This window comes from Pavona decussata, unplaced genomic scaffold (genome assembly GCF_977016875.1).
Source record: "Pavona decussata unplaced genomic scaffold, jaPavDecu1.1 SCAFFOLD_102, whole genome shotgun sequence".
Taxonomy (NCBI): domain Eukaryota; kingdom Metazoa; phylum Cnidaria; class Anthozoa; order Scleractinia; family Agariciidae; genus Pavona; species Pavona decussata.
This window is the reverse complement of record NW_028145517.1, coordinates 4,704,691-4,715,559: the sequence shown is the minus strand read 5'-3', so window position 1 is coordinate 4,715,559 and position 10,869 is coordinate 4,704,691. Positions and strand designations below refer to the sequence as shown.

The 10,869-nt window shown below is 40.9% G+C and overlaps 1 protein-coding gene across 4 annotated transcripts in view; it reads right to left on the bottom strand.

Annotated features, from left to right (window-relative positions):
• The window catches only part of LOC146471784 (uncharacterized), a 45,223-nt gene that overhangs the window by 25,693 nt on the left and 8,661 nt on the right, over positions 1–10,869 (bottom strand). For 3 of the 4 annotated variants that reach the window (XM_085120315.1, XM_085120316.1, XM_085120317.1), the window contains exons 9-17: positions 10,283–10,415; positions 9,703–9,812; positions 8,615–8,721; positions 7,995–8,070; positions 7,290–7,361; positions 2,825–6,442; positions 1,129–1,470; positions 284–757; positions 19–77 (exon numbers count right to left, since the gene is read on the bottom strand). In XM_085120315.1, coding sequence (XP_084976441.1) covers positions 19–77; positions 284–757; positions 1,129–1,470; positions 2,825–6,442; positions 7,290–7,361; positions 7,995–8,070; positions 8,615–8,721; positions 9,703–9,812; positions 10,283–10,415 — 4,991 coding nt within the window. The remainder of the gene's footprint in view (positions 1–18; positions 78–283; positions 758–1,128; positions 1,471–2,824; positions 6,443–7,289; positions 7,362–7,994; positions 8,071–8,614; positions 8,722–9,702; positions 9,813–10,282; positions 10,416–10,869) is intronic. The other variant, XM_085120318.1, reaches the window with a different exon arrangement.

The following is a 10,869-nucleotide window of genomic DNA, read 5'->3' as shown; positions in this document are numbered from 1 at the left end:
GTAATACAAAGTACCTACTTCAGGTGTTTCAGGGGGCGAGTCCTCCATTTTCAGTTTAACATCATCTGGATTAGAATCTAAGCAAAGTAAATATTCCTTTAGTACCTCTTAACTTGGGGTAAGCAACAAATGACACATTTTGCCAGCAATTTTGCGCATTTCAGGAGCTAAAACTGAGGGGAGGGGGAGTAGGAGGTGTTGAAATTTCGAATTGATTGGCAAATATTACATAACAAAAATCATTCCATCTCTCTGTCCATTACAAAGCACATTATTAACTGACCTCGTAAAATGGTAATTTGTAACTTTCCTTCTGCATCATTGACAACCCGTGAAGGGAGGTTCAATTCTCTTGGGCGGATTACAAAACCCTTAAACCGTTTGTGCCTCCCTTCGGATCTCTGTCTCTTTCTCCCAGTTTTCTTTGCACCTCCCACAGAGTTGCTCTGGTCAGGAGATTTCCTGTGTCTTTTCCTCTTAGGGGTCCTACCAGCCCTTTTTCGTGGAGTCTTTAGAGGAGGTGTGTATTGTGGGTCGCTGTCACTGTCCTCAGAATCACTGCTTTGTCTTCTCTTCTTAGAGGGCTCTTTAACATGACTTTTTGTGTCCACGGTAGAATTAGAACTGTCTGCCTTAATACGGACAACCACTGATTTAAGATGAGCTGGAGGAACTGAGGATTCTGGAAGTGTATCTGGAGTGGTCTCCACTGTTTTGGGCCATAGCTGTTTGAAGTCAATATCTACAGAGCCAAATCCTGAAGAGACAAACAAACAAAAACAAAGCCAGTTGGTTTTAGTGACTGAAACCCACTAAATTGTATATTTAATGGTGAATTCAATTTCACAAAGTTTCACCTCTTGTTTTAGCATGCTACAATTCCAACCCAAGGAAGATAAAGAAAAATAGTAATGAAAAACAAAATTTGACTATTCAACGCCAGTTGTGACAGTAGAGGCACAACGACACACCAATGTAACTGCAGAAAACTAGTTTGGAATTTTATCACCAGTACATACAAGAACCATGTAAAGCTAGTTGAAATACAGCAAGATATATTATCAACTGTAAACATATTTCTGTTGCTGAGCAACGAATAATAAAACAAACAAATGTGATGTACAGTACCGGGAAGATCCCTCTCTGGGGTGCCCTCATCGGAATCTTCGCTAACATCTTCCCATCTACTGCTCTTTGGGGAATTCTCATGACACGTTTGGCGTGATTCATCTCTACTGGGCTCCTCCAACAAGTTACCAAGACAAAGACCCTCAGTATTGTCATCTGCTTGTTCCTTAGATGTACCAATGGTGGACACTCCTTTAACCTCTTTTCCTTTCTCTGTCTGGTTCTCATTTTCAGCTAAGTCAAGAACTTGTACAACGCGCAAACCGCTCTCCAGAGGGAAACCTTGTTCACTTGCAGTACTCTCTTCTCCACTAAAGAGCAGTCTTTCTTCTTTTGTGACACCTAAGCATTGGAATCACAATAAATTATCAAAAGTACTCATGTAGTAAGAGTTCCGTCAAAATGGCTGTGATCCAGACACACTGGCACTTCGTAAGGGATATCATAATAACAACTATACTTGATGAGAGCGTACCGTTTTGGGGGTAGGAGATTACACAAGGCACTGGGGAATAAGCATTCATTTAGCAAGAAGACTGCATGGTTAGTTAAACATGAGCAGGGAGGTGTGACTCATTTTTCTTTTTCTTTTTTTTTTCTTTTGATAGAGGGGAAACTAACTGATAAACACACCACCTTTAAGGACGTGGGTACAAAGAAATCATTTTTTCCCCAGATTTGTTGGGTCCTGTCCAAGTACAATAGCTTTCACTACATGTATTTCCCTAATAGTGTTGGTTAAAAAAAAAAGAAAAAAAAAAAAAAAGAAAAAGATGCCATTGTCCAAACTACTGCAAAAAAAAAAAACAACAACAACACAAAATGCCAGCTTTGTTTAATAGCTTTCCTTTGATTGGTCACACATAAGGGTTCCATCCACAGATAAGAATAATTAGAACCACACTGAATGACTGACTATAGGTTTAATTCTGGCCATGAAAAATGTAGGTAAACGACCTACACTGCTACAGCAACTCCTCATTAAACTGCCTTTCAACTAAAACCTAATTAACCTTAAAGTGCACCTAACCCCATTTTTTTTCCTCTTAAATAAATCTTTGCACCTGTGCGAAACATATTGCGCTATTTGGCGCATAAAGGCTCAATGTGTTTCGAACAGGTGCAAAGATTTATTTAAGCAAAAAAAAATTGGGGGGTTAGGTGCACTTTAAGATGTCTTGTGACATTGCTTCATTTCACTGACTAAAACTCCACTAACAAGAAATCGGGTGGAAGCAGTATGCATTGTACAAAAATGAAAGCACTAAATCCCGAAAAAAGACCATGTAAAAAGCCCTTTCATTAAACCTTTCATTAAACCTGGCTATTGCCTTAAAACAAGACGCTAATTTTCCACCCTTTTGAGCACAGTCATTTTGAAGTTTAACTGTTTAAGACAATGTCCAGAATCATCATTTTTCACTCAAAGTGCTTGAATGCAAAACACCTTAAACAACAAGACCACATACACAAGTAGTACTTGTCTCACTCTTGCTGTTCTGGTTCAACCAGAGAAGTAGAATTTTAACTAAACTTGCAAATAGTACATCAATAATATTTTCAACTATCTAAACAACACGAATCAAACACAGACATGCTCTGCCTGCCTTGAACACAACAGTCTATCTTCCTGTTGACTGGCTACGCTACCTCTCTTTCTTCACATCCTTCTAACATCACAGACAAAAGATCCCACCTTCCTCCATAACAGCATCAGGCTTACAATCTTGATCATCAGGTCTGTCTGGTTCATCCAGCTCCTCTTCTCCATGCTCAGCTGACTCTGTTTCCAATCTTGATTCATAAGCACTGCGTCGAAGAATGTCATAGATCTTACTTTTAGCTTTAGTACTTGTTTGCTCTGCTTCTGTTATATAGTCTGTTATCAAAGAGGGTAAAGATGTGACAATGTCAAGCACCTCCACACTGTTTCTTGCAATTCCAAAATTATCTGTATCTCCCTTGTTGTTGGGCAGATCATCAGAGAGCTCTGCTGAATTTTGGACATCACAAATTTCACTTTCAGTAAGAGTGACCTTGCAAGGTTGCTCAACATCAGAAGCTGTTTCTTTGCTCACAACTCCGTATTCCACTTCTGGGTAGTTTTCTTGTGTTGTTGAATCTTTGTCATGTGCGTTTTCATCTTTAGTGCCTACATTTTGCTCCTCTGTACTGCAAACAGCAGCTTCAGTTTGTTCCTCTGGTGTCTGAATGCATGTCTCATTAACATTTGATTTGTCTAAATCCTTTGCTTCTGTTTCCTCCTTTGTACTGCCAGCTCTTAATTCCTCCGCAGCAGCAGATTCAAGAGTTTTCTTTTCGGTGCTGCTAGCAGAATCATTATCTTCATTCGTATCTGGCCTCCTTACAACAGTTTCCTTGGACTTCTCAGTTTGTGCATTAGGTTTGTCTTTATTAAGCTCTAGGACAGAAGCATCACCTTTCATAGCACCATCACTAGATTTCTCACTGTTATTTTTGGCATCATTTTTCTGTGGCTTTCCGTCACCTGTAACGTTTTTGGGGTGTGAGCTCTTGTGCGATGGCGATGGCTTTGTTACTGTTGATTCCTTTGAATGCCTCTTTCCTGAAGACTGATGAGAGGGGTGTATGGGTGGTGGTCCCCCAAAGCTGGGTAAAAAGGGAGCAGCCCAAAACCCCACTGGACGTTGAAGAGATGGCTGTTGGAAAGGGGGGCGTGGGATGAACTGAGGTGGTGCACCAAGCATGGGCGGCCTTGGCGTGACCTGTGGAGCCCCTATGACACCACTAGGGGGAAGCAAAGGTCCCATCGGAGGCAAAGGATGAGGTCCTTGTGGCAAGACAAAGGCAGTGCCCTGGGAAGTAACAGGTGGAACAGGAAATCTTGGGGCTGTAATGGGTACAAAGCCCATTCCTTGTGACTGTACAACAGATCCCTCAGATGGTGGCCTTGGAAGAGGTGGCTGTGGAGGAACTCCAACTGCTGGAACAACAGGGGGTCTCACAACAGCAGGTGGGAGACCTGGCCTTGGAAGAGCTGGAAAAGGCTGATGGAAACCAAATCCTTGATTGCTTGGAAGAGGAGAGGTCCATTGTTGATCTGGAAATGCTGGTGGGTATAGTCCTGGTGATGAGGCTACAGCATTGGACACAGAATCTGCACTGTTTTTCCTTTGGATATTGTCAGCGGGAACATGAGGTGGAGGCATTGGAGTAGACAGACTGCAGATAGGCGGCATGGGAGGAACATGCGATGATGGGATGCCACATGTTGGTGGAAAAGCTGCGCCAGCCTGGATCGGAGGAATAAAAGGCAATGTTCCACTAGATGGGACAGGCAAGACGGACTGAACACCAGCGAGGGTAAAACCAGGTATAGTAGATGCAGATGTTGATGAGACAGAAAACTGAATGGGGGGCATCACAGCTGAGATTGGACTTCTATAAGGACCTTGAGGAAGAGGAGGGCTGAAAGGAAAATTAGATGATCCTGGAGATGGATAAACCGGCGAGGAATGTACAACAGTTGTGGGTGCCACAGATAGAGACACCGCTTGGTTATATCGGCCTTTTGAAGAAACTACAGTTATTGGGCTAACTGTCCTGGAGGCATCTGGCAAGGTATGTACAGGGCTTATATCCATGGCCACTGGTGATTCAATAGACTTTCTGTCAACTCTATTGTCGTCTGCATTGGAGTTGTACTTGACAGCTTGCTCAGAGTTTGTTTCTACAGGCTGCTCTGTATGTTTTTGTTCAGCAGAGTCACTACTGTCAGCCGATAGCTGCGCTGAAGTTTCCTTTGAACCTTTGTTCTTTGATAGGATTAGCTTCAACTTGGGGGCTTTTGGCCGATCAGACCTTGATGGTGGGCTCTTTAAAGTTTCCAGAGATTTTGATGAGATGGCTGGGAAAGGGTCTTCTGACAACTCTGGCACCACACTAGGGACAACTGGCTTTTCTAGACTTTCTGAAAGAGCATCCTGTTTTTCCACTTCTTTAAGTTTAGTGAATTTGGCCCTTTTATTATCAGGTGTTCCTGCTTGGACCGGTCGCTTTCCTTTCCTACTTTCGCAGGTTTCCTTGCCTTGCTCCTGGGTTGCTTGCACTGATGCACCTGTTACATGTTTCATATTCTTGTCTTCCATTGCACTTACATAATTTTTCTCAACAGACTTCTCGTCATTTGTCATTACTGTAGCAGCGGACTTACCGATGGCATCTGTATCCATAGTAACCACATTATGATCTTGTACATCAAAGCTTCCTTTCTTGAGTTGTTGTTGCTTTAATATTTCTAAACTGCTTCTTGGACTATCATCCTGCAGGTCAGAGTTTCCTCTCTTAGGCTCTTCTTGTTGTCTCAACGATCCCGACCCTCTTCTTGCATCATCATCATGTGGATCAGAGTTTCTTCTGTTGGACTGTTGTTTCAACATTTCCAAAGCTCTCCTTGTTCCCTCATCAAGATTTATTTGATAACCAGAGTCTCCGCGCTTCTGCAACATGCTATCAAGTACGCTCCTCAGAGATTTGCCATCCACTTGATACTTGTAAGGAGCACTAGCAGATGATGAAGTTAATGTCGTTGACGTTTGGACAGAAGTGGAGGCTATTATAATGCCTTGTGCTTGTAATGCTTCTTGAGCATTATATGGCATGCTGTAACTAACCGCAAGTGGTTTAGGGGATTTTAACTCGGGACTTGGTTCAGCATCAAGTGAAGGTCTCCTTAGCCTAGGATCCTCTCTGTGTTCCTCTTTTCGTATCACTAGAGGGGCAACTGGTGGTCTGCTGTCCTGCCTGGCTGTTTTACCGTCACTTTTCAACTGCCTTGAGGCAATGCCATCAACATGTTTTGCAGGTAATGCTCTTTTCTCCTCCATGCTACTGCTAGGTTTTGTGTGCACATCTTGAAAGGAAGAATCAAGTGAATTAACAGCTACAGGCTTTCTTGGCTTTGGAACATAAGTAACTGAAGAAGGCACTTTGCTGGGTTTGTTAACACTACTGCCAGCAGGTATCCTTTCTGTATCTGCACCACCTCCTAAAGGATGCGGCCTGCTAACCCACTTTTCGACGGCATCTCTCCAAGATGCTACTTGCTCATTTGTCAACTCCTTTTCAAAGTCAGAACCATAGGAATCCTGTGGAACCTTACTGCCACTTGATGCTGAAGAAACCTTGGGTCTTGCCGCTTCCAGGCTCAGTCTTCTCAGCTCAGTAGGTCCACGTATCTCTCTCACATCACTGAACTGTCTTTTCAGTTCATTTTGGATTTGACTGACTGTCTTCACTTCTCGTGACTCTTGAACTCTAGTGGCTGTAGTACCTTTGGAAAAAAAAAGCGGAAAATAAACGTTGCTGAACTGTAATTTGCCAACTGTTTTATGTTCCATTTGTACAAGGCACCTTTCAGAATCAGGAAAACCGACGACGGTCTGTCGGATCTATTTGCCCCTTTAATCCACAATAGTGACCTGAGTCTAAGTTCTCCTTACATTTTTTTTTTTTACATCTTTATTGAATATAAATCAAATAACATATACATACAAATACATACAAAAAAAAGGTAGTGCATAAATAATAGTTGATATAAAGGAAGAGCTTAGTCAATACATTCTATTACTTTGTCATTTCTCAATGCCATCTACTAAATAATGAGGTAACAGGATGCCACAATTTTCTATTTTCCATTGTAAATAAATCTTGTAAATAAAATCATTAAGATGGAGGTTCTTTCCCAATACTTTACAGCGATAAATATATTTTTTCTGATATATAGAAGAGGTATGTCTAGTCTGCATTTTTGGGGAATAGCCAAGTTGGAAGTAAAGAGGTTCTCCATGAACAAATAACAAACAAGCTGATTGCGAGAGAGATCTATCTTTGTATTATGAATGCCATTGAACCACCCAAGTGTAAGGTGTTAGAAAGAAGTGGAATCAGGACAATTAATGAAAGTGTGCTAGATGTAATCAGGATTAGAACATTGAGGACAGTTCTCCTCACAATATCAAACATGTAGATCATGCAAATAAAGGTAATCTCCATCGTTTACAAAAATGTTTTCATGTAACAAATTCTCTCACCTAGTATCATAAGAAATGTATGGGAAGCAGTTAGGAGAATGTAGTCAATGATACTGGGGCTTAAAGGGTAAAGCATAACCTTCTCACCTATGTTTGTTTTCAATTTCTTCAGATACAGTAAAACATGGAGAGCTGCTGGAGAATCTACTGTGGTGATTCCTAACAGTAAATAAGAAAATTTAATTATTCCATGAAATTGTCACCAATTTAAAATTTTCTTGTACCAAAGTCACATCTCTGGACAGAAGTGGTGAGGGAGGGGGGGAGGGAGGGGGGAAGACTTTCGTTAAGATTCCAAGATAGAAGATTTTCATCTAGTATTGTAAAATGTGTTTTCTTTTTTTTAATTTTTAAGTCTATCCTCTACATGTACTTAAAGCAAAACAACTTGTCTCTGGTTCTGTTCTAAGATATCTGAGTACAAAATAATGGCATTACAGGGATGTAAATATTAGCCAAAAGGGAATAAAATAACACCTACTTTTTTTCTGACTAAAAACCATGTCTTGCAACCTCTTTTCCCTTAACATGCCCGTGTCAACAAAATTTCACCTAATAAAAATCTTAGCATGTTTTCAGTCAGAACTAAATGGCAAATGGGATGCACCAATTTGAAGGACTGCCTATATGTCTGTCTTTTCAACTCCTGCAAAATTGCCCATAACATTTTCAGGTAGTGCCATTTTGAAGAATATGCAAAACCAGACCTTCAACATGACCCATTCCATGGCCACCTGTGGCAAATGTGAAGTGACCTTATCTACATCCATGAGCACTGTGCGCTGTACTTACCTAGGTCTAAAGTGATCTGAGACGTGGGTATGAGGAAAATCACTTTGTTAGCATCAGGACATTTAACAATACCAGCCTGCAAGTAAGAACAGTCATTTCATTATTATTTTGACCTTTGTGCCTGGCAGCATTCAGTGCCTTTAATAGTTGTAAGTCTGGCCCGCCTAGATTAGCGTTCGCTACTTGCAGGCCAGTCCACTTCCTTGTTTTTCTTGGTTGGATTTTGAATAAACTTGAACAAAATTGAAAGTGCCTTTATTAGCAGGCAGCTGCTGGAAGTGTGCAAATATCTAGTAGTACTCCAGTAGCCACCTAATTTTCTTAATTTTCATTTAATCACCATGTAAATCCTCCACACTGTTCTTCACATATTTCCCATAGTTCTTGTTCAGAGAATCTTTCCAAACATCAAGGCATTTTTTCCCTGGTGGTCACTTTCTGTTTCATTGTTTCTTTTCGTGAGCTGTACATTTGACTTAGCTTGACACTTAAAAATATGACAAAGTTAATTGACAAAGCTGAATCCAATACTGTATGCTGTTAACTTTGTGTGTGTATGTGGCAATATATACATGAAATGAATGGAAGTAGATGATATTGGATAGGGTTAACAATCTTACCCAATTTTTCTCCTGGAAATACTTGACAAGCTTTTTAATTTTTCCATGATCGTCTTCAACTGGTAATAAATCACAGTGCACAAAACTAGCACCACCAGCTAGGGACGCTGAAAATTAAACAAAAACAAAAGAACCTGTTTGAAAACAGCAGCACATAGACAGAGGTTCACTAAAGTGAGTTTAGGTCACTTCATATCTGCAAACTATTTTTTTTGGTCATATTTTACTAATATCAGGCATAAATCACAATGCACAGACTTGCAGTTGACATAAACAAAATTATTACGCGGGATGCCCTGAGGGGGCATACCGTGTCTAAAAACGGGTCGATTTCTTTTTTTTTTTTTTCCTTCGTCCTAGCCACAAACCTGTACATTAATTTATTCATTAAACTCTCCCCTCTCCTACTCGGGATGTATTGTTCTGATTGTCTTCAACAAAAGCAGGCCAATCAAAATCCTTTTTTGTCGCTTATATTGCGAGAGAGGGGACCCACTCACCCCTACCTGTGTGACGTCAACGCATCATTTGATATACTTATCAAAAACGGATTAAATTTGGCGCCATATTGTTAACATGTTGTAGACTCAAGTGTGCCGTTTTCAAACGGAAATTTCACCATTTTGAAGCGGTGAATCGAAAGAATAACTTCTAAGAAGCACATGACATTTAAAACGGTGGAAATTGGTGAGTTCCTGGCAAAGGAATAGTGCTTTGTTTGACAGTCTTAGACCACCATGCGAGACTGAAAAGAGGTCATAAGAAGCTTACATTATCGTAATGGAATTTCAGAAATTTCCAGTGAAAGTCTAAGTCGCGTAACAAAGGGAAACAACGTCACGCGATCGTCGTGACTCAAACTATTCCATTAGCAAGGATACTTTTATAAATCGGCGAAGCATACAAGTGGAATAAATGCATCTCGCGTAAATGCCAGTATAGGCATCTTGTTACTATTTACCAAGGCAGTTTTTTTTTTTTGACACAGGAAATTAGAAACAGAAGACCTTTGAATATCAGTCCTTTATAACGACTTCCCTCACCCAGAACATCACACAGAGATCCACTTTGGAATGAGACAAGCCTACCTTTGCATGTTTTTGATAATGAGGGAGGACCAGCACGAAAAAGAGGGAAGGTCAAAAATGGTTTCAACTGTTGAAAGGAGATTTTCTCTTTCATCACAATCTTCTCACCACTGAAAAGCAAATCAGAGATCAGATTGTCAGACAAACAAAATTAATATTACAAACTCAGGGCGTGTTTACATGATACTGGCGCGACTTTCATTCCGGTACGAGTTCACTCCAGTTCCCTCTTGTGGCTCTGTATTCGTTTACATGATACCAGCACAGAATCTTGTACCGGAGCGAGTCATACCGGTGCGAGTTCACCCCGGTAACTGTACCGGGGCAAGATTTTCATTCTGGGGGTATGATGTATACCCCCAGTCACACAAACCTCTCTGTAAATTTGTCAAATTTCATCTTACATTTCCCAAGCTGATATAACACCTAATATCTTGAAACTTTGCAAGGTTACTAAGGTAAAGGTGCTCTTTCCAGTGCTGGTATCAGTTTTTCATTCCGTTCAATTTTAACTCATTTAAATCTGTTGCCGCCATTTTGGAGAAGGGTCTATTATGTAAAGAATTTCATAAAAACTTACATGTCAAAGGGAAGTTTTACTTTCTCCGAGGAGTGGCAAACAAGCTGAGCGTCAGCCAAGACCCTGTCTTTGTTAGCTACTTTTCCCATCCAGAGTATGTGGGTGGTCCTTCCACGTCTCATCTCCAGGATTCCTGTTAACAACACCATAAAAATGTCAGCCGCAGATTAATGTACTTTAGTGAGCTCACCAGGTTACAAACAAAGTAAGCATTTCACACCCTCGCTGCGCATATAATTTCAACTCTGTGGATGCCGCCGACGTCCAAAGCCAATAGAATTACAGGAGACCTACTGTTGAGTCCCCTGAGATTACTGGTATTGCACCGGAAAAGTTGAGTGCGTGACTGCAGTTCCATTACCAGTCAGAATTTCTTGGATTTCCTCGCGAAATGCCGCGCAGAAAAAAATGCTTCGAAGAAAAGGAAAACTGCAGTGGCCTCTAGGGTGAGCCCCATCGATCCGAAAGAACAGCTGCAGGTAGTAATGCCGTCACTGGGGTACGTTGAAGGACTATTTATATATTCTCGGTTTTCACTGTCACGCCATTGAAAAAAAATCAAAACCATTCCATGAATGAAGTCAAGA